Source organism: Pelobates fuscus, chromosome 3, assembly GCF_036172605.1.
Source record: "Pelobates fuscus isolate aPelFus1 chromosome 3, aPelFus1.pri, whole genome shotgun sequence".
NCBI classification, from domain to species: domain Eukaryota; kingdom Metazoa; phylum Chordata; class Amphibia; order Anura; family Pelobatidae; genus Pelobates; species Pelobates fuscus.
The window spans coordinates 156,736,888-156,761,352 of NC_086319.1; the positions used below are offsets into that span (position 1 = coordinate 156,736,888).

General features: G+C 43.5%; 1 protein-coding gene across 1 annotated transcript in view; it reads right to left on the bottom strand.

Annotated features, from left to right (window-relative positions):
* Positions 1–24,465, bottom strand: part of MTPN (myotrophin) — a 43,993-nt gene that overhangs the window by 12,873 nt on the left and 6,655 nt on the right. The window contains exons 2-3 of the mRNA XM_063445300.1: positions 10,952–11,065; positions 9,692–9,775 (exon numbers count right to left, since the gene is read on the bottom strand). Coding sequence (XP_063301370.1) covers positions 9,692–9,775; positions 10,952–11,065 — 198 coding nt within the window. The remainder of the gene's footprint in view (positions 1–9,691; positions 9,776–10,951; positions 11,066–24,465) is intronic.

A 24,465-nucleotide genomic window follows, 5' to 3' on the forward strand; every position in this document is an offset into this window, starting at 1 on the left:
AATTACTTTTCAATGTCACTTCTCCTTTGTGTATGACTTCTAGGGGATGAAAATGGCATTCACATAAAATTATGATTATACCTTAGCACATATTTTTACAAACAAAAGTGTATTTCGTAAAAACCTACTGGCAATGGAAAAAAAAATTCAAGATACTTAACATATAAAGACAACAAAAAGGCCATTAATGCAGTCAGGTGGGAAATAAAACCAAAACAGTAGCTAGTTTTTGAACTACAGTCTAAATGATGATTAAAAAACAAAAAACAAAAAAAAACGTCATCAAAAACAGCAAGTAAGTATTAACAATATATAAATTTAGGTTTTAAATTCAATAATAGAGTTTATAAACCCTCCCTTACCCAATAAGTAAAGGATCCTGATGAGAGTGGCTCACACATATACCCATTGAAAGGACCACTCAAGTCACACAGACCACTTTATCTCACCACTCTTAGCAATAGGAGTGGGCTCAGGGTGCTCCAAGTAATGCATACCTTGCAGTGTTTGTGGTGTTTATAAAGACTTTAAGAAATTATGCAGTGTCCCTGAATATTAAATGTTTCAAGATATGTGCAGCTTTTAAGCAATTGCTATAGATCCATTTTTTCCCCCCATGTAAACAGCCTCTTGTAATAATAAACCCAATTCATCTGCTCCTAGCCAACGCTCCAAACACTATGCACGTACTTTCTCTAAGGATGACCTGGATCACAGTTCAGCCAAAACCAGGTATAATAGTAAAAAAAAAAAAAAAAAAAAAAAAGATAGTCCAAGCCCTCCTTCATGCAGTATTCCTTGGTCTGATTAAAGGTCTTTGTAGGAGACCAAAACACACGACTGCACGAAGGAGTTACGGATTATTTTATTTTACCATTTGTATGCAATAGTCTAGTATTGGACAGATTCTTTTCATCCGTTTGGTTCTTTACACTTCACATTTTTTATATATATATATATTTTTTTTTATTTGTGTGATACGCAATAGTCTTCCATTTAACCAAAAATCTAACCATTTTACCAATTATGCCCACCTTTTTGGATAAACTTTTACCAACATATTACATTTTAAATCAGAAAGAAAGACTTGCATTAGCCGCAAGCAAGAGGCTTGCAGCTTTTGTAAGCTATTTTTTTTTTTATATATTGCAATGAAAAAATGCATAATTAAATGCATGCCTGTTTTTCATTGGAAGTACATCTGCTCCATAGTGATTTTACATATTTGGTCAGTGGAGTGTCCCTTTGAATTTGTCTTTTCCTTGGCCTTATATACAAATGAGTGTGTATGCCCTGTTTGTGTGTTCTTTTAATATATATTTATTGAATTATTGATTCTGCTTATCTAACACTGTTCTTACCCTCGCTTCCGCCCTTATCCCCTTAGTGACCAGACCGTTTTTCAATTTTCTTACCATTAAGGACCAGGGCTCTTTTTACATTTCTGCATTGTTTGTGTTTAGCTGTAATTTTCCTCTTACTCATTTACTGTACCCACATATATTATATACCGTTTTTCTTGCCATTACATGGTCTTTCTAAAGATAACATTTTCATCATATCATAATTTACTATAAAAAATATGATCTACAACCGCTAAAAAACACCCATGCTAAATGGTTTCTAGATTTTGTCCTGAGTTTAGAAATACCCAATGTTAACATGTTCTTAGCTTATTTTGGAAAGTTATAGGACTATAAGTGCAAGTAGCAATTAGCTATTTCCAAACCATTTTTTTTTTTTCAAAATTAACACTTTTTAACACCGATATATGCCAGGAATCCCTAAATAACCCTTCACATGTATATATTTTTTTAAAGAAGACAACAAAGTATTAAAGGGACACTATAGTCACCAGAACAACAGCTTCAGCTACAGCTTATTGAATTTGTTCTGGTGAGTAGAATCATTACCCTCAGGCCTTTTGCTGTAAACACTGTCTTTTCAGAAAAAATCCAGTGTTTACATTACAGCCTAGTGATAACTTCACTGGCCACTCCTTAGATGGCTGTTAGAGATCCATCCTGGGTCATGGCTGCATCCAAATGCATCGAAACATTCAGTGTCGCCTCCCTCTGCATGCAGACACTGAACTTTCCTCATAGAGATTAAATGTATTCAATTCATCGCTATGAGAAGATGCTGATTGGTCAGGGCTGTGTTTGAATCATGCTGGCTCTGCCCCTGATCTGCCTCCTTGTCAGTCTCAGCCAATCCTATGTGGAAGCATTGTGATTGGTTTAGGCTACCACTTCTGATGATGTCAGCAGACAGCTTGTTTTTCTGAGGCAAACAGCATGCAAATCTACAGCTTCAGGCTTGAATACAGTAAGATTTTGCTATATTTATGGAGGCATGAGGGGCCCAGAGGGGCTAGATGGTGGTTTTAAACACTATAGGGTCAGGAATACATGTTTGTGTTCCTGACCCTATAGTGATCCTTTAAACTTGGGGTATTTTGACTCTTTTCATGCAACCATTTTACCACCAATCTATGTCAAATTAAAAAATAAATAAAATAATAGATTTTTTTGACACACACAATGTACGGAGAACTTTACGGGTTACTGCCAAAGAACACTCAAACATGTGTTCAGCAACATCTTTTGAGTACAGTGTCATATTCTCTAGGGGCTAAAAGACCTTATTTGGAAAGTGCGCATTCCAGTTTTCCAACTTGGAATTTTCTCAGCTGGTCATTATGCACCCATGTCCTATTTGAAAAGTAGACACCCAAGGGCAGGGATAGGCAACCTTCGGCACTCCAGTTGTTGTGGACTACATCCTCCACAATGCTCTTACACCTATAATGCTGGCAAAGCATCATGGAAGGTGTAGTCCAAAACATCTGGAGTGCCGAAGGTTACCTATGCCTGCCCTAGGGTATCAAACGTTTGGGTACATACACACACACACTATTATATATACACACACACTTTCCCATACATGTATACTATATTATAATTAAAACATTTTATAATATATTACATATATATGATTTCAACATGAGTATTTTCAGATATATCTGTTTATATCTCAAAGTACACTTATAATGAAATCATATATATATGTATAATATATTATAAAATGCTTTAATTATTTTATAATATATTATACATATGTATGTATAATATAAGTTTTTATTTATTTTTTACTTTTTAGCAGCCTGGGGGACTGTCTGACAGCTCAGACAGTCCCCCTGCTGGCAGCTCCTAAACTCACCCGGTGTTGTCTGGCAGCCAGAGGCAGTGTTTTTGTTTAAACAGCATCTAGTTGCCGTTTAAACATCTGTAAGGACTTCAGGCAAACCACTTTAGGCAGGAAATTCCACATCCTTATTGTTCATACTATAAAAACCCTTTCCTTTGCCTTAGAATAAATCTCCTTTCTTCCAGTCTCAATGTGTGAGCTAGTGTTGTATGTATAGTCCTGTTTGTGAATACCGTATATACTCGAGTATAAGCCGAGTTTTTCAGCCCATTTTTTGGGCTGAAAAACCCCAACTCGGCTTATACTCGAGTCATAGTCTGTATTATGGCAATTTGCATTGCCATAATACAGACCGGGGGAGAGGGGGGCTGGCAGAGCTGTAACTTACCTTTCCTGCAGCTCCTGTCAGCTCTCTCCTCCTCTGCGCCGTCCGGTCAGCTCTTCTGTCAGCTTACACTGTAAGTCTCGCGAGAGCCGCGGCTCTCGCGAGATTTACACTGGGAGCTGACCGAGGTGCTGACCGGACGGCGCAGAGGAGGAGAGAGCTGACAGGAGCTGCAGGAAAGGTAAGTTACAGCTCTGCCAGCCCCCCTCTCCCCCCCACTGAACTGCCACTGGACCACCAGGGAAGGAGAGCCCCCCTCCCTGCCATATATCAAGCAGGGAGGGGGGACGAAAAAAAAAATAAATAAAATAAAATAATAAATAATAATAAAAAAATAATAAATAATAAAAAAAAATTAATAACAAAAAAAAAGGGGTATAAGGACCACTATGGGAGGGGAGGGGGGGGGGTATAAGGACCACTATGGGAGGGATGGGGTGGGTTAAGGACCACTATGGGAGGGAGGGGGGTATAAGGACCACTATGGGAGGGAGGGGGGGGTATAAGGACCACTATGGGAGGGAGGGGGGGGGGATAAGGACCACTATGGGAGGGGGGGGGGATAAGGACCACTATGGGAGGGAGGGGGGGATAAGGACCACTATGGGAGGGAGGGGGGGATAAGGACCACTATGGGAGGGAGGGGGGGATAAGGACCACTATGGGAGGGAGGGGGGGATAAGGACCACTATGGGAGGGAGGGGGGGATAAGGACCACTATGGGAGGGAGGGGGGGATAAGGACCACTATGGGAGGGAGGGGGGGGGATAAGGACCACTATGGGAGGGAGGGGGGGGGATAAGGACCACTATGGGAGGGAGGGGGGGGGGATAAGGACCACTATGGGAGGGAGGGGGGGGGGATAAGGACCACTATGGGAGGGAGGGGGGTATAAGGACCACTATGGGAGGGAGGGGGGGATAAGGACCACTATGGGAGGGAGGGGGGGGGTATAAGGACCACTATGGGAGGGATGGGGTGGGTTAAGGACCACTATGGGAGGGAGGGGGGTATAAGGACCACTATGGGAGGGAGGGGGGGGGGGATAAGGACCACTATGGGAGGGAGGGGGGTATAAGGACCACTATGGGAGGGGGGGGGTATAAGGACCACTATGGGAGGGGGGGGGTATAAGGACCACTATGGGAGGGAGGGGGGGGATAAGGACCACTATGGGAGGGAGGGGGGTATAAGGACCACTATGGGAGGGAGGGGGGGATAAGGACCACTATGGGAGGGAGGGGGGGATAAGGACCACTATGGGAGGGAGGGGGGGATAAGGACCACTATGGGAGGGAGGGGGGGGATAAGGACCACTATGGGAGGGAGGGGGGGATAAGGACCACTATGGGAGGGAGGGGGGGGATAAGGACCACTATGGGAGGGAGGGGGGGGGATAAGGACCACTATGGGAGGGAGGGGGGGATAAGGACCACTATGGGAGGGAGGGGGGGGATAAGGACCACTATTGGAGGGAGGGGGGTATAAGGACCACTATTGGAGGGAGGGGGGTATAAGGACCACTATTGGAGGGAGGGGGGTATAAGGACCACTATGGGAGGGAGGGGGGTATAAGGACCACTATGGGAGGGAGGGGGGGGGATAAGGACCACTATGGGAGGGAGGGGGGGGATAAGGACCACTATTGGAGGGAGGGGGGTATAAGGACCACTATGGGAGGGAGGGGGGGATAAGGACCACTATGGGAGGGAGGGGGGGATAAGGACCACTATGGGAGGGAGGGGGGGGATAAGGACCACTATGGGAGGGAGGGGGTATAAGGACCACTATGGGAGGGAGGGGGTATAAGGACCACTATGGGAGGGAGGGGGGGATAAGGACCACTATGGGAGGGATGGGGGGTATAAGGACCACTATGGGAGGGATGGGGGGTATAAGGACCACTATGGGAGGGATGGGGGGGATAAGGAACACTATGGGAGGGAGAAGGGGGATAAGGACCGCTATGAGAGGGAGGGGGTGGGATAAGGACCACTATGGGAGGGGAGGGGGAAGTAAGGACCACTAGGGGAGGGAAGGGTAAGGACCACTAGGGGAGGGGTGAGTCAGGACCACTGGGGGGGGGGGGGGGGTGAAGGAACACGGGGGTGGGGAGGTAAGGACCACTGAGGGAGGAGGAGGGGAAGTCAGGACATATGGGGGGGGAGGGGCGGCAAATTTTTTTTTGCCTACGGCGGCAAATATCCTTGCACCGGCCCTGCACACACTGCATTCACACACTGCATTCATGCACACACACGCTGCATTCATGCACACACACGCTGCACTCATACACACACGCTGCACTCATACACACACACATACGCACACACTGCATTCATTATTCACACACACTGTAAATAAATATTCAATTAATATATTTTTTTTAGGATCTAATTTTATTTAGAAATTTACCAGTAGCTGCTGCATTTCCCACCCTAGTCTTATACTCGAGTCAATAAGTTTTCCCAGTTTTTTGGGATAAAATTAGGGGCCTCTGCTTATATTCGGGTCGGCTTATACTCGAGTATATACGGTAGATTTCCAGACAAAGATTTGTATTTGCCCCGGATATATTTGTATAACATCACATCCCCTCTGAGTCGCTGTTTTTCTAAACTAAAGACGTTTAAATTTGTTAAAATGTTAATAATTTTGTAACCTGCCTCTGCACTTTTTCTAGTGCCATATTATCCTTCTTTAGATTGCCCAAAACTGCACAGCATATTTAAGATGTGGTATTACCATTTATAAAGAGGTAAACTTATATTCTCATCCCGAGAATTAATGCCCCTTTTTATACATGACAATACATTACTGGCCTTAGTCACTGCTGATTGATATTGCTCATTGTTGCCTAGTTTGTGGTCTATAACAATTTCCAAATGTGTTATCCCTAATTCACTACCATTTAGGGCATAAGTTGTATATTATGCATGCTATATTGGAGCTATTTGTGACAGAGTTAAAATGTGATTTAGATGGTGTGTGTTGCTTTCAGTGTTTGTGTATACAATTATATATATATATATATATATATATATATATATATATATATATATATACACACACACACACACACACACACACACTTAAATAAATAGAATCACGCTATACAGTGGGAATAGAGGAAATGTATAGATGTTTTTCTGCACTGAAGTAAAATGTTAAACTAAGCTACATAACATACAATTAATGCAGCACTGGTTTCACTAGAAAACCGTTGGACAGCCTGCAAAATGCAGTCAGAGATTTGAGAGCAGAGATTCAGATACTACATAATCAACTGCCAGAACTGAAAAGAGGCCTAGCACACACAACAATTCATCCTGCACAGGCATGTATTTGTTTTCAGTAGCATCCATCATATTAATTTAGGTATTGCTATTGCACACACATTGTGCTCAAAAACACGGAATAAAACCCAAAATAAGAATGGACTTCTACAAAAAGCATTTTGTTTCACATTGCTGAAAGCAAAATTGAGTTTAAGCAAGTTAAAGAAAGAACACAATATTCACAATATAATCTTAACAAAGAGGAAGCAGGTTTGTCAAACGCCAAGTAACAGAGAAATTCCAACAAAGCTACGGTATTTGGAAATTAAAAGCCACTGCTTCTTGGTTTCTTTTCTACATAAAAAAAAAACTTGGCAAAGTATACAAGTCCTTGCAACGATTCATCAATTGTAGGTTACAAAAGAACAGAGGTGTTTAATAAATTCATGTTGAGCTTCATTCACTTCGTTAGAAATGGATTTTATTAAAGGTATCTGGTGCATGCATGCCATAAAGCAACTTGTAAAACACAAAACTGGCACACAAAAATAAAATTGATTTGATTTAGAAGCATATGGTGCATTAAATAGACAAATGCCAATTGAAATGCTGGTTCAGAACATCAACTTTGACATAGATATTATAAATATTGTTTAGGGTCCATTTTATTTGGGCACAGACTGTGTGTGCCCTGAAACATACTGAGCAAACATGTCAGCCTACAAACACTGATACCTCATGTGCAGGTGTCAAAATGATTACAGATTTGGGATTTTCCAAGGAAAACAAAAAAAGTCTTCCCAGTTTGTCTTTTAGCTCTCTGTGTTCAGGTCTTGCTGTGAGATTAGGATGTGGATGGCTAGTATTAGGTGTGTTGGTTTCGGTAGGTCATAGGCTTTCAAAATATCTCTGTATCCAACTGGCTCCAGTCTACTTTGATACTGAATTGCACCAAGGCTGCTACCGTCTAGGCTGAAAAGGATCGGTGGTAGTCATAAAATACAGAACCCCCGTATTTGTAACCAAGATCCACCAACTTGAGCAATTATAGGTTAAATTTGTCTCTACAATTTGGGAAACTAGAACATATGACATCTATAAATACCAAAAGCAAACACAAATTCAGGTATGGATACATTTTTTATTTTCCAGCCTCAGGTCCCTTGCTTTCATGATTACGTTTTATTATCCACGGTTTATGTTCTGAGAAGCTATCAGAAGGAAGATGTTAATGTATATTGATATCCTTTCACATGTTAGGGGGAACCAAATGTGCAGGGGTAAATCATAGGTGTGGTAGGGGTATTAGAGAAAAAAAAAAAGCTGTCCTGCTCTAGAGTTGGAGGGCCTACAGGGCCAGGGTTAGCTGGTATAGCTGGAATTAAGGCCAAATTGGCTGCTTTCAGTCTCTCCAGTATGTTGCTTAAGATAAAATTATGCTGTTTACAAAATGCGTATTTTTTCATGAGTGACACTTTAAAGGACCACTATAGTGCCAGGAAAACAAACTCTGTTTCCATAATTTTTCATGCAAAACGGAAACATTTTCAACAGCAGAGTCATGGTGGTGCACATGGCACCCACAACACTTCATTGAGATCAAGTCCTGGAAAGTAAAAGTTTCCTTTTAATAAATAATAAGTGTGTGTTATTTTAAAAGTGACATCAACAGACAACTTATAACGCCAGTTAGCTATTCCCTTAAAATTCTCATGTAAATTATATTTATATTTCGTATGTTTCATGCTGACAGCAGTATTGTATAAATCACAATATTTTACAGTCCCAACCATCTTTGTGGAAGTCTATGCCAAGCATCTGTAGCTATTTTACTAAAATGACTGCCTTTTTACAGATGTCAACCTACCTTTGATTATCCATTGAAATGTTTGTAAGTTTACAGACAATTCATAATGCTGTCAGAATGATCTCTCTAAAATACATGCATCCACTCCATATGTTTCTTTGATAATATTGCAATAAATCTCAAAAACAAATTACTACTTATAAGAAAAAACAAACAAACACAACAGCTAGTAATATTGCAAATCATATAGACAATAACCCAATTGTACAGCAAGGTACACAGGTTTTCAACAATCTGGTCTCAGGGTTAAAAAAAAAAAAAGAAAAAAAAGCTGCATCTGTATAAACATTTTTTCTCTAAGTAAAGAGTATTCCAAGCACCATAATCATTATTGAGCTGTCGTGGTTATGGTGCCTAAAGTGCCTCTAAAAAAAAAAAAAAAAAATTGTACAGATTCAGAAAATATTTACTTGCAATTCTGCAGGTGGCCACAGGAACATTTCAGCAGGCTACATTGGTATTGGATTGAGCTTGTGGGTACGAGTATTAACCTATGTGCCAAGCATGTTTTGGACAGGAATATGCTTTGGTGACTTGGTCAAAAAAACACATGCTCTGAGCTAAAGACTTAAAATGTGCTTGTTCTGTTTTCTGTGTGGCCACAATTAAAATAAAGACTGTAAAAAACATGGACTTTAATCAGATTTTTATTAATCCTCAAAATATATTTAGTTCACTAGCTGATTCCTCACTAACAACTCAAAATGGATTCAGAAGCCTAGTCATTCTAGGGGGTGTCCTGCTGTTCTAAAACCTACAGTGATAGGTGTTGAACAGGTACATGTCTTGGCTACTTGGTCAAGAATAGACATGTCTATGCGCTAACATTTTAAAATGTCCCTGTGATCAAGAATGTGTGTCCTTGTATTTTGCAGTACTTGAGTTAAGTAGCTGCCTAGCTAAGATATAAAATATATCAGTTAATTATAGCCCTTTATTCTATATTCTTACCTTTGAGAGAAGAAGCTTGACACATCTGAGGTGGCCCTCATAGCAGGCAGACAGAAGTGGGGTAATCCCATGTTTATCTGGAGCCTATTAAATAAAATGAAGCGGGAATGCTGAGATTAACACCCAATAGGACAAAAAAATAAAAGTTGTTAACAGACACGGTATATTTGTACTTCACGGCTTCAAAGGGACAATCTAGGCACCATAACCACTACAACCCACTGTAGTGTTTATCGTGCAAGACGTCAACTGGCCTCATCCCAGATTAAAGGGACACTATGGTCACCAGAGCAAGTACAGTATAATGTAGTTGTTCTGGTGTCTACAGTCAGTCATTGCAGGCCTTTTGTTATAAACACTGCCCTTTCAGAGAAAGTTTACATTTGTGCCTATGAACACTTCTAGTGGCCACTAGAGGTGCTTCCTGGGGCAGTGCTACTCCCTTTTGTTTCCATTTATGCAGCCCTAGCTGTACGTCCCCTGGCCCATAACTGACATTGCCTGTGTGAAAACAAAATGGTTTTATTTTTAATGTAGCTTAGTTTAAACGATTTTTGTCCTGCTCTGTAAATTGATATTTAAATACATACACGAGTCTCCTGCAGGATCTAGCAAGGTTTTAAAGGTATTAAAAGAGAAGATAAGAAATTTGAAATTAAACAGAATTTGCAACAAACACTAGACGACTCTTTACAGGAAGTGTTTAGGAAGGTTGTGTAAGTCACATGCCTAGGGCTGCGTAATCAAAGTGATTTCTCTCCTAAACGGCAGAAAATTGAGCAGCAAGACTGAAGGTGCATGATCTATACACCAAAAGTGCTTCAACTAAAAAAAAAGCTAGAGTTGTTTTGGTGACTATAGTGGAAGTACTTTCTAGTTATGAAGGTAACCTCTCAGGGATAAATTATGCCTTGTTTCCTTGTAGGGTTCCTCCAAGCACCATGACTTCAGTTATTTGAAATGGTCATGGTGTATAGAGTCTGTACATATGGAGATTAACCTTTTGCCGCCAGAGGTGTAACTCAACCACTGGCAGCGTCTTTGTCGGGCCCGGAATAAAAGTTAGACCTGGCTAATGTGAATTCTGTGCATGATTTTATGCAAACAAAAACTATTGCAAACTTATTATCCAGAATAAATTATCACAGTTCATTTTCAAACCGTTTCTCTAGTTAGCTGGGCTACTATATTTACTATATTTTGAGCCCTGACTCTCAGCAAACAGAACTTGAATGAAATTACCAAATACAAGTTACATACATTGATATCGGCTCCTTTTGCTAGAAGAAACTCAACAATCTCATCCTGTCCACAGTCAGCTGCATAGTGTAGAGGCTTGCGACCACCTTCGAGCATGCGGTTTACATCTGCACCCTATCAGAAAAAAATAGAACAGATTTATTTCCATGCAAACAAACAGAAATGATCTGCTGTTTAAAGAATGTGCTTGAGTGTGTCCGTCCCACCAGTGAGTAAGTGTCCCCCCACCAGGTCAGTCAGTCAGTGAGTGTGGGAGTGTCCCCCCACCAGTGAGGGAGTGTCCCCCCACCAGTGAGGGAGTGTCCCCCCACCAGTGAGGGAGTGTCCCCCCACCAGTGAGGGAGTGTGCGTTCCACCAGTGAGTGTGTGTGCGTGCGTTCCACCAGTGAGTGTGTGTGCGTGCGTTCCACCAGTGAGTGTGTGTGCGTGCGTTCCACCAGTGAGTGTGTGTGCGTGCGTTCCACCAGTGAGTGTGTGTGCGTGCGTTCCACCAGTGAGTGTGTGTGCGTGCGTTCCACCAGTGAGTGTGTGTGCGTGCGTTCCACCAGTGAGTGTGTGTGCGTGCGTTCCACCAGTGAGTGTGTGTGCGTGCGTTCCACCAGTGAGTGTGTGTGCGTGCGTTCCACCAGTGAGTGTGTGTGCGTGCGTTCCACCAGTGAGTGTGTGTGCGTGCGTTCCACCAGTGAGTGTGTGTGCGTGCGTTCCACCAGTGAGTGTGTGTGCGTGCGTTCCACCAGTGAGTGTGTGTGCGTGCGTTCCACCAGTGAGTGTGTGTGCGTGCGTTCCACCAGTGAGTGTGTGTGTGTGCGTTCCACCAGTGAGTGTGTGTGTGTGCGTTCCACCAGTGAGTGTGTGTGCGTTCCACCAGTGAGTGTGTGTGCGTGTTCCACCAGTGTGTGTGTGTGTGTGTGTGTGTGTGTTCCACCAGTGTGTGTGTGTGTGTGTGTGTGTGTGTTCCACCAGTGTGTGTGTGTGTGTGTGTGTGTTCCACCAGTGTGTGTGTGTGTGTGTGTGTGTTCCACCAGTGTGTGTGTGTGTGTGTGTGTGTTCCACCAGTGTGTGTGTGTGTGTGTGTGTGTTCCACCAGTGTGTGTGTGTGTGTGTGTGTGTGTGTTCCACCAGTGTGTGTGTGTGTGTTCCACCAGTGTGTGTGTGTGTGTTCCACCAGTGTGTGTGTGTGTGTTCCACCAGTGTGTGTGTGTGTGTGTTCCACCAGTGTGTGTGTGTGTGTTCCACCAGAGTGTGTGTGTGTGTGTGTGTTCCACCAGTGTGTGTGTGTGTGTGTGTTCCACCAGAGTGTGTGTGTGTGTGTGTTCCACCAGTGTGTGTGTGTGTTCCACCAGTGTGTGTGTGTGTTCCACCAGTGTGTGTGTGTGTTCCACCAGTGTGTGTGTGTGTTCCACCAGTGTGTGTGTGTGTTCCAGTGTGTGTGTGTGTGTTCCACCAGTGTGTGTGTGTGTGTGTGTGTTCCACCAGTGTGTGTGTGTGTGTGTGTGTGTTCCACCAGTGTGTGTGTGTGTGTGTGTTCCACCAGTGTGTGTGTGTTCCACCAGTGTGTGTGTGTGTGTGTGTTCCACCAGTGTGTGTGTGTGTGTGTGTTCCACCAGTGTGTGTGTGTGTGTGTGTGTGTGTTCCACCAGTGTGTGTGTGTGTGTGTTCCACCAGTGTGTGTGTGTGTGTGTGTGTGTTCCACCAGTGTGTGTGTGTGTGTGTGTGTGTGTGTGTGTGTGTGTGTTCCACCAGTGTGTGTGTGTGTTCCACCAGTGTGTGTGTGTGTGTTCCACCAGTGTGTGTGTGTGTGTTCCACCAGTGTGTGTGTGTTCCACCAGTGTGTGTGTGTGTGTTCCACCAGTGTGTGTGTGTGTGTTCCACCAGTGTGTGTGTGTGTGTTCCACCAGTGTGTGTGTGTGTGTGTGTGTTCCACCAGTGTGTGTGTGTGTGTGTGTGTGTTCCACCAGTGTGTGTGTGTGTGTGTGTGTTCCACCAGTGTGTGTGTGTGTGTGTGTGTGTTCCACCAGTGTGTGTGTGTGTGTGTGTGTTCCACCAGTGTGTGTGTGTGTGTTCCACCAGTGTGTGTGTGTGTGTGTGTGTGTTCCACCAGTGTGTGTGTGTGTGTGTGTTCCACCAGTGTGTGTGTGTGTGTGTGTGTGTGTTCCACCAGTGTGTGTGTGTGTGTGTGTTCCACCAGTGTGTGTGTGTGTGTGTGTTCCACCAGTGTGTGTGTGTGTGTGTTCCACCAGTGTGTGTGTGTTCGTGTGTTCCACCAGTGTGTGTGTGTGTGTGTGTTCCACCAGTGTGTGTGTGTGTGTGTTCCACCAGTGTGTGTGTGTGTGTGTGTGTGTTCCACCAGTGTGTGTGTGTGTGTGTGTGTGTGTGTGTTCCACCAGTGTGTGTGTGTTCCACCAGTGTGTGTGTGTGTATGTGTGTGTGTTCCACCAGTGTGTGTGTGTGTGTGTGTTCCACCAGTGTGTGTGTGTGTGTGTGTGTTCCACCAGTGTGTGTTCCACCAGTGTGTGTGTGTGTGTGTGTGTTCCACCAGAGTGAGTGTGTGTGTGTTCCACCAGAGTGTGTGTGTGTGTGTGTGTGTTCCACCAGAGTGTGTGTGTGTGTGTGTGTGTGTGCTCCACCAGTCTGTGTGTGTGTGTGTGTGTGCTCCACCAGTCTGTGTGTGTGTGTGTGTGCTCCACCAGTCTGTGTGTGTGTGTGCCCCACCAGTCTGTGTGTGTGTGTGTGTGCCCCACCAGTCTGTGTGTGTGTGCCCCACCAGTCTGTGTGTGTGTGTGTGTGTGTCCCACCAGTCTGTGTGTGTGTGTGTGTGTCCCACCAGTCTGTGTGTGTGTGTGTGTGTGTGTGTGTCCCACCAGTCTGTGTGTGTGTGTGTGTGTCCCACCAGTGTGTGTGTGTGTGTGTGTGTGTGTGTGTGTGTGTGTGTGTGTGTGTGTGTGTGTCCCACCAGTCTGTGTGAGTGTGTCCCACCAGTCTGTGTGAGTGTGTCCCACCAGTCTGTGTGAGTGTGTCCCAGTGTCCCAGTGTCCCACCGGTGAGCACGAGTGTGTGTTTGTCTGTGTCTCAGACACAGACATATTACGTGCACCCACACGTGTTTGTCAGTGTCCCACCAGTGAGAATTTCAACAGAAATAACTTTCTAGAGGCATGGGTACTAACAAACACTGATGTGGAGACAGTGCTGTCTGCTACATAATGAGGATAGACCTCCCATTACACTATTTTTATTTTTCAGGGGGAAAAAAAAATTATACAGAATTACAGATATAATTTTGCATGAGGTGAAGGCAAAAAAAAAAAAAACCCTGTTTGAAGCACTTCCAATTTTGCAACAAACTAGGGAAAAAATTCCCTCTTGACCCCCGAATGGCAGTCAGATTCATCCTTGGATCAAGAAGCTATTACCCTACAGTTGAAAAATTATATCACTGAATATTGTGTTTTTGCAAGTATGCATCTAGTTGCTGTTTAATCCCTTAAGGACTGAGGCAGTCGTACAAATTCAATTTGTATAAAAGAGCTTCAATGGCTAGTTATCAGCTTATGGGCAGGGCTCTCTTTACCTCTTGTATTTGTCTGTGTATATTGTACGTTCTCTAGTAAATGTACAGCACTGCGGAATCTGTTGGCGCTTTATAAATTCCAGTAATAAATAAATAGATCAAAATCTTGAATTTGCGTTATATATCTGTTCAACCGTAATTCATCTTTCATGTTACGTGCACTCACACTTATATCATTTTATTCAGGAGAAACAGGGATTTCATGTCACATAAAATATTTACTTATTAAACATAATTTAATATGAATAAAATAATAATAATTATTTTTTTAAATTAAGAAATGTTTTTTTTTTAGTTCTGCATGGCGTTTTAACTGTGAATGTCATAATACGGTTAGCTGTTACTGCAATAGGGTACACATTTGTATTCAGCAATGTCTCATGAGGAAAACAGTACTCCCAATGTACAGGTTTTATGCTGTTTTGGAAAGTTACAGGGTCAAATATAGCACATTACATTTTACATACACACACAAAATTCAGGAATTCAGCGCTAATCAACACACAATATATGCAGAATGGGCAGCAGCCCAAGCGAAGGAAACCCCTCAAGTCCTTCAATGGATCAAATACAACACAAAAAAAAGATGGAGTAGGTCTTAGAAATGGTAGGAGGTATCACTAGAGTAACAGTAGATAATCAAGGAAACTTGATAAGACATTCTCTTCAATGGGAGTGGATACGTCTCAAGTGTTGATTCGTATATATGAAATGGAGAAGAGGCAGAAACCAACCAATAGTGTAGTACGTCTAGAGTTCAAAAGTGCAATATGTAACAAGAGGAAAAGAACATTTAAAAGAGCTATGGCCAGCTCTGGTGTGAAGAGCATACAGTGGTATAATTCCCAGTTTATGGGATGTGGGAAGATGTATCCGTCAGCACCGTCTGGTAATCCAAAGCTCCAAAGGGAAGATAAAAGGCAACAATAATGCTCTCAATTGTGATAAAAGAGTATAAAAGAGTGATAAGAGTAATACTCACAAGTGCAAAGCAGAATTGATATAGCGTTGGTGGCATGATACCCACCTCAGATTTACTTTGAGTAACAGCGTAGGGCAGGGTTACTGCTCGATGGTATCAGCTCTGGTGGTATAATCCCTACCTCGGATTTCTTTTGATTAGTAGTAAAAAGCCAAGTAGCAAAGGAAATATACTAGCAAATATATTTTAAAATGGTAAATAAAATGTAAAGGAAATTGGCACAAACCAGGTCTATTTGTCCAAAAGAGTTCCTTTATTCAGTAGTAAAAGTAAATATAAAACATCCCAAAAATTTTTTCGCCGATATGGCTTTTTCAAAATGGGATACAAATATACAACCTGGCTACATAGAGTTTAAATAGGGATATGGTAATTTAAAATGGCGCTAAAATATCAGCTTTAAATTGTCAACCAATGGGAAACAGTGACAGTCTATAAAATATGTACAGATCATATATACAGTATTGTAGATCATATAATGGAGAGTATAAATATAAATTTACATTGAAAAAGCAAAGTGTATTGACTGTAATATCGGCTTTTTTAGTATTGGCTGCTCGGCATTATGGGGATTGTAGTTATCTGCATAGTGTATATGATGGCAGCAAGAAATTCTCACGTTTGCAGACATCAGGGGAAAGCTTAATGGCCTTATTTAATGTAATAGATGGATGGAGGGGGAAAGGTGTAAGGTGTTTATACGTTAAACATGATGGTAATGGTAATAAATAGTGTGAAAAATAGCCGCTGCAGCCATCTTGGTAGGGGAAGCGGTGATAGGGAATAAAATAAAGGCGGTGGCCATCTTGAGAAGGAATAAGGTCATTTTGTGGTGGCCATATTAGGAGGGGGAAAAAAACAATGTACATAAGAATAAAAACATGAATGACAAAGTATATAGTGGCAGGGGAAGGAAGGGCAGGGGAGGGGGGTAAAGAACACTATGGGACAGGGGAAGAAAAGAACACTATGGGACAGGGGAAGAAAAGAACACTATGGGACAGGGGAAGAAAAGAACACTATGGGACAGGGGAGGGGGGAAAGAAGAACACTATGGGACAGGGGAGGGGGGAAAGAAGAACACTATGGGACAGGGGAGGGGGGAAAGAAGAACACTATGGGACAGGGGAGGGGGAAAGAAGAACACTATGGGACAGGGGAGGGGGGAAAGAAGAACACTATGGGACAGGGGAGGGGGGAAAGAAGAACACTATGGGACAGGGGAGGGGGGGGAGAAAAGAACACTATGGGACAGGGGGAGAAAAGAACACTATGGGACAGGGGGAGAAAAGAACACTATGGGACAGGGGGAGAAAAGAACACTATGGGACAGGGGGAGAAAAGAACACTATGGGACAGGGGACGTGGGGAGAAAAGAACACTATGGGACAGGGGAGGGGGGAAAGAAGAACACTATGGGACAGGGGAGGGGGGAAAGAAGAACACTATGGGACAGGGGAGGGGGGAAAGAAGAACACTATGGGACAGGGGAGGGGGGAAAGAAGAACACTATGGGACAGGGGAGGGGGGAAAGAAGAACACTATGGGACAGGGGAGGGGGGAAAGAAGAACACTATGGGACAGGGGAGGGGGGGGAGAAAAGAACACTATGGGACAGGGGGAGAAAAGAACACTATGGGACAGGGGGAGAAAAGAACACTATGGGACAGGGGGAGAAAAGAACACTATGGGACAGGGGACGTGGGGAGAAAAGAACACTATGGGACAGGAGAGGGGGGGTGAGAACACCGTAGGACTGGGGAGGAAAGAGGGAGCGGAGAGAAACATTAAGGGGGGGGGGGGGGCGTACTAAAAGAGAAGGGAAGTTTTTCATATTAGATTCATTAAAATCATTAAGAAGCCTAATATTAATAAAATTATAGAAAGAAAACTTTTCAAATCAATTGGGGGAAAAAAGTCATTTTCGGTTTTCGGCCTAGGGCATCCTGAATTTTCTGTTTCAGCCCAGAATTTTCATTTAGGTGCATCCCTAGTTTGTTGTCTATAACAATTCCCAAGTCTTTCTCGTTTGTTGATGTAACGGATCACCTGGCACCCCGACTGAGTACCTCAGCCAAAGGACCGCTTCCTAGCTGGAACAGGGGAAAAACCGCAGCACTTCTTGCCCTCAGTTGTCTTAGCTTGACTGGGGCCCTGGAACCACAACCTCCTTCCTGGAGCCGAAGGGGAAATTGGCTCTGACAACCCCAGGCACTGGACGACACTCCGTCCTGGGAGTTCTGGAACCGAATGGGAAATTAGCTCTAGTCTTTACAAGGACTTTCCCCGTTTAATCTCTTGCAAGCTGAAACAGCAGGCACTGGAGCAAATCTTCTTTCCCCCCAATAACTGAACGACACACAGTTTTGGAGTGTAAGCAGGAATCTCAGTTTAATGGAGCACTTTGGCCTTTTTTGCAAGTTTCCCAACAAGGTTGATGCCCAGGTGTACCTTGTTGGGCACTGGACACAAAACATACAAGCCAATAAAAATAAACGACACTTCCACATACAATACACAATCCCTCCCCTCTGTGATACAATTAAAGTAGACAATACAATTACCCAATTATCCACAGGCAGAAAAACACACAATTTCCACAAAGTACCAAAAACACCCCAAAACATAACATAACCCCCATAAATATTACATCCCCTGATAGCCCTGATCTGGGTGAACAACATATCCAAAGATCAGAGCAAGGGTTCAGGAAATTCCTGGAAGTCTCTTTTGACCGACCGCACGCATGATTTCATGCCCAAAACAGTTCCAGAAAATCAGGGCTTGTGGTCAGTCTAGTTTGGTAGTTTGCAAACGAACAAACAAACTACCGAACGGAGTCAATAGTCTTACCATGGAGCTTGTTCCCTTCATCCAGACGAATGATCTCACTGAACAGTGCCCCTCTAAGCTGAATAGAAACAAACGCAGGCAACGATGAAAGTCCAGCGGTGTTTGGGTGTTTCTGTATCAGATTTCAGTTTCATGAGATTCATGCCCGAACATCACTGCCTGCGTTCATGCGAACAAGATGGCCGCCACCTCGTGGTTGTTCATAGAAATCGTGGCCACCCAGACAAACAATTAGAATACTGTGGTGAGAAACGTTCCAAGTTGTTAATAGGTGTTAACAAGCTCCAGGGTAGTCTCTGTTCTTCCGGATGTTCGGTACACAAATCATATAGCCCCGACTGCACAAACAGAGCCTGTTTAAAGTATATTAACCAGTTCTGTTGCAGCGGCCATAGTCACAGGGTAAAAGGCTGGCAAGTAGTCCCCTCCAAGAACTCGTGACATACTCACTTGAAAAGGGGAGTTTGTCACAATTGTTATCCCTAATTCGCTTCCATTAAAGGACCACTCTAGGCACCCAGACCACTTCAGCTTAATGAAGTGGTCTGGGTGCCAGGTCCAGCTAGGGTTAACCCATTTTTTTTTTATAAACATAGCAGTTTCAGAGAAACTGCTATGTTTATAAAAGGGTTAATCCAGCCCTCAAATCCTCTAGTGGCTGTCTCACTGACAGCCGCTAGAGGCGCTTGCGTGATTCTCACTGTGAAAATCACAGTGAGCACGCAAGCGTCCATAGGAAAGCATTGATAATGCTTTCCTATGAGACCGGCCGAATGCGCGCGCAGCTCTTGCCGCGCGTGCGCGCAGCTCTTGCCGCGCGTGCGCGCAGCTCTTGCCGCGCAGCTCTTGCCGCGCGTGCGCAGCTCTTGCCGCGCGTGCGCAGCTCTTGCCGCGCGTGCGCAGCTCTTGCCGCGCGTGCGCAGCTCTTGCCGCGCGTGCGCAGCTCTTGCCGCGCGTGCGCAGCTCTTGCCGCGCGTGCGCAGCTCTTGCCGCGCGTGCGCAGCTCTTGCCGCGCGTGCGCAGCTCTTGCCGCGCGTGCGCAGCTCTTGCCGCGCGTGCGCAGCTCTTGCCGCGCGTGCGCAGCTCTTGCCGCGCGTGCGCAGCTCTTGCCGCGCGTGCGCAGCTCTTGCCGCGCGTGCGCAGCTCTTGCCGCGCGTGCGCAGCTCTTGCCGCGCGTGCGCAGCTCTTGCCGCGCGTGCGCAGCTCTTGCCGCGCGTGCGCAGCTCTTGCCGCGCGTGCGCAGCTCTTGCCGCGCGTGCGCAGCTCTTGCCGCGCGTGCGCAGCTCTTGCCGCGCGTGCGCAGCTCTTGCCGCGCGTGCGCAGCTCTTGCCGCGCGTGCGCAGCTCTTGCCGCGCGTGCGCATTCAGCCGAATGGGAGGAGAGGAGGAGGATCAGAGGAGAAGAGCTCCCCGCCCGGCGCTGGAGAAAGGTAAGTTTTAACCCCTTTCCTCTCCCCAGAGCCCGGCGGGAGGGTGTCCCTGAGGGTGGGGGCACCCTCAGGGCACTATAGTGCCAGGAAAAGGAGTATGTTTTCCTGGCACTATAGTGGTCCTTTAAAGGGTATAAGTTGCTTGTGCATTCTTCACGCCGAAGTCCATAACTTGGCATTTTCCTACATTAAATTTAATTTGCCATTTGAGTGCCATGGCAAATATCACAGCTACCAATTACGTTATATACACTTTATTATTTTAATTAATGTAACATTCTATTTCACTTTTGAGCTTTGTGGTACAGAGAAAAAGAGCCACCAAATAGTTGTGCACCATGCCTTGTGAAATGCTGTGTACATCCATGTCCACTGACTATTTTCAGGACAATTCTATACATACACTTAAATGAAGTCTATCTCACATCCATGTTTTTTTTTTTTTTTTTAAACCCCTAAAGGATAGAGGCAATTGTACACGTTCTGATCAGAACAAAATCAAAACAAACCCTAAACTATATGTCTGTACAACCATAATTAATCGCTTTCATATTATGTGCACCCACACTTATTATTTATTGTTTTGTTCATGACAGGGTTTTCATTTCACATCAAATATTTAGGTATAAAAAATGTTGTATAAATAACAATTGGGAAAGTGTGAGAAATTAAGAAATTTGCCAGACTGACTATGTTGCCTTTGAGACAATATAGTAGACCAGGAATGACAATGACACTAATCATGGCGTACCATTTGCAAAATTAGACAGTACTCAGTGTATTCAAAGTGCACTAAAGCTTAAGTGCAAGGTAAAAAAAAAACCTTCTGCCATTTAACTGTGTCCAGCGCCGATTGCTGCTCACCCACACATTAGAACAAGAGACCTAATGTGTATTAATGGCCGCGCTCGCATTAGAATATCCCCATAGAAAAGCATTTTACAATGCTTTCCCATGGGAATTGCGGTAACGCTGGTCCTCATGCATAACGTGAGGACGCCCAGCATCAGTTAGGCAACCAGAAGTTGCCTAACGACTTGGAAGTCCTTCTCTAGTGACTGTTTGGTAGACAGCCACTATTAGGGGAGTTAACCCATAAAGGTAATTAGTGCACTTTACAAAAAACTGCAATAATTACCTTTGCTGGGAAACTGCACCCCTACCACTTTACTGAGCTGAAGGCGTCTGGGTGCCTATAGTGTGCCTTTAGTCACAAACCCTGGCCACGGTGTTCATATTTGGTTTTTTTACGCAAAAAAAAAACCCTGCCCCTTTCACTGATGAAACAGGTTTTGTGGTGTTTGGAAAGTTGCTGGGTGAAATATAGAGAGTGCAAATCAATTTCTCTGGACTTTTACATAATCCAAAAAAGCTACGTAGAAAGTAGAACCCTTTGGGCTATGTAACTAAGAGCATTGACTCTTTTAATTTAACTATGTTATCATCAAACTGTAAAACATGATGGTTAAATTTAAAATTTAGATTTTCATGAAAATTTTCCCACCGTTGTGAAGACAACATATTTGTATGTTTTCTACTGTTCTCAAGTACACCTCACATGTACAACCTTTGTCAGTAGTTTGAGGGACTGTAGGGTAAAATAACAGACATGCCCTAACTTTGACATGCCTCTTTGCTTACTTATTAGGAATGCAGTTTGGTAAAGTGACACTGTCAACTGACTGAAAAGCAGAAAGATTTCCCTGGTCAATCTGTAAAAAGTACTGTTGGTGCCCTCTACTGTGCAATTGCAGCATGAGAAGAATATGCATGCTGTTCCTGCTGGCAGGTGATAGAAGCTGGGCAACTGGCAAAGCCACAGACTACAGAGACCACGGGTCTTTTTAGACCCTTATTGTCTCCCTTAGACTGAAGGCAGGCAAGACAAAGAATCAGGCTGTGGACTTAAAGGACTGTGTACAGTGCTTACTTTGTGCACTGTACACAGTTCATCTATCAGTCTGGGGACACTAAATGTGCCCCCAGCTAACAGAGCGGACCCTCTGTCATTGAATGATACCTGGGGCTCTTTGATCCTAGCTGAAATCTAACAATTCTAGTACCTTAAACACATGATTAAAGTGTTAAAGCCCTGCACTGTATGATGACATAGCACATCATGTGGTCCTGGAGAGGTTCAAGACCCGGACAGCCAATTTTACCAGAGAGAGAAAGGAACTGTACTAAATATAAACTACATTTAAAAAACAAAATATAAAAGATCCTTTCATTCTTTACAAAACTGAGATTGAATTTGTTCTCACACAAAAGATAAAAATCAGGTCACAAAATCAAGTTTTAACCTGCAATGATTGTAGCCAGAAGTCACTGTATTTTTGACAGTTTCATTATATTGAGTAAAAATATTTACCAGTTGAGACATTTGTAACTCTGAAACAAAGGTTTAGCTGACCAGTAAAATAAATAGCTATCGGAGAGATCACTTAAAGGGACACTATAATCACCCAGACCACTTCAGCTCAATTAAGTGGTCTGGGTGTCAGGTCCCTCTAGGGTTAACCCTTCCTGATGTAAACATAGCAGTTTCAGAGAAACTGCTATGTTTACATTTGGGGTTTAGCCAGCCTCTAGCGGCTGTCTTCCGGACAGCCACTAGAGGCGCATCTGCAATGATTGAGGCATATTGTGCCTCAATCACGCAGAACATCCGTAGGAAAGCATTGAAAAATGCTTTCCTACGGACACTTTGAATGCGTGCGCGGCAGTGCCGCGCCTGCTCATTCGGCTCCTATGACGTCGGACCAGGATGCTGACGTCGGCGGGGGAGGAGAGGTAAGGGAGCCCGGCGTTGGAATTAGGTGAGCTACTGAAGGGGTTTTAACGGGAGGGGGACTCGGAGAGTGGGGGCACCCTCAGGAAAACCGATTTGTTTTCCTGACACTATAGTGTCCCTTTAAGCAAACCTATTCTCTTGAAACAAATGACTGCTAATTAAGTTGTTACACATATATGACTAATATACATTGTGATTCTACTTCAGTAGAAAGATTGGCAACATCACTAAACTACAAGAAAGATCTCTTTTATTGCTCCAACTGATTACAACTTAAGCACCCCACTGCCTCTAGCATGTAAGCTCATTGGGCAGGCACAGCACAACGGAATCTGCTGGCGCTATATAAATAAAAAAATAATAAGGGTTAGAGATGGGGTAGCGATATTAAAGATAAAATCTTGCACAATGAAGGATGATTTCAATAAGGTTAGCAGGTTGCTGCAACCAACACAATGGATTTATGGTTTGATTCAGAGTCACTCTCCCTTCCTTCGATAAACTAATTATTTACAGAAATGTGGAACTGTATTGCATACGAAATTACTGCACTGTGCCAGAGTTATCATCCCTGCTCCACACACTTCTTGGAAACAAACACAGTGCGCTTATGCATGACCAGGAAAGGGCCAGAGGCTGTGTGTAGAAGATAAATGTTTATGCCTGAAAATGTAGTTGTAACCAGGACTATAAAAATTGCAAATGGAAATTAAATTCAACACAATTATTTTCCCACTTCTGTTGGATATGCATGTCTATATATAAAATGTGCTTAAAAGCAGAAATATTTCTCCCCTTTAACCTGTTAGTTTCATTAGGGGCCTCTATCCTTAAAAAAAACAAAAAAAACAACAAAACACTGAATTGAATACCATACACTTGACCAGTTCTGCAGACAAATCACACCCACTCAATGGATAATTCAGACTAAACATTAAAGAAAGTCTAAATGAACCTACTTGTGCACAGTTAAAGTGACTTTGTCACCTTCTGTTGTCTGCATATTTTGTAAAGACCCCAGAAGTTGACTGCTCCACTTGTATTCGATTGACATAGGGAGCTCGGGAGGTAAGTTTAGTGCCCCAAACATCTTCCAGCTGATCATCTACAGCTCCTGCCAGAAGCCGACATCAGCACTGTACTCTCATTCATGCACAATAGCACAACATGGATGGCAATGAAGGAATCCTGTGAGAATCTGTACAGAAAAGGCTCCCCCTCCAGCCATCTATGGTGTTGGCGGAGGGCTTTCAAAAGTTACCTCCGCATTTAAGTTGTCAAGCGTAGAAAAAATACATAAGACAAAGTTGTATGCCTCCCACCACCTTAGCACATTGTTCAAATACTATACAGACAACAAGACAGACGGGCTGTAGGACGACGTCACAATGATCTCTCAATAGCGAAACTGCACAGAGTTCCTTCTAACTGGGATGAGATTTTGTGAAAAAAGGGAGGCGTGTGCTTTGCAGAATGCACCAGAAGAATTTTTCCTTAGACACACTCACGTTAGATTCCTTTTCAGCAAATATATACACAGATAAGCCCCTAACACTGATCAAGCTGCTGTAAGGTCATACTCTGGACAATTAAGTGGTTAAGATGCGAAGAGGTTGTGTGCACCCTTTTACCTTAAAAGAACACTCCACTCACCATAAAAGAGATAAAATTGAAATAACTGTTTAGTAAATAAATCCCCAATGAATACATGCATGTATTAATTTGAGGTATATCTTAAAGAAGTCTGCAAAAGCCTTTGAAAGTCCTCATGCTTTTTTTCCAGAAGAGACTTTCAGTCTCTTCACAGGGGAAATAGCCAATTAAAGGCTTCCAACATGCACACTAGCGCACCTACTTGTGTGCGCACATGTGAGCAGCATACTGA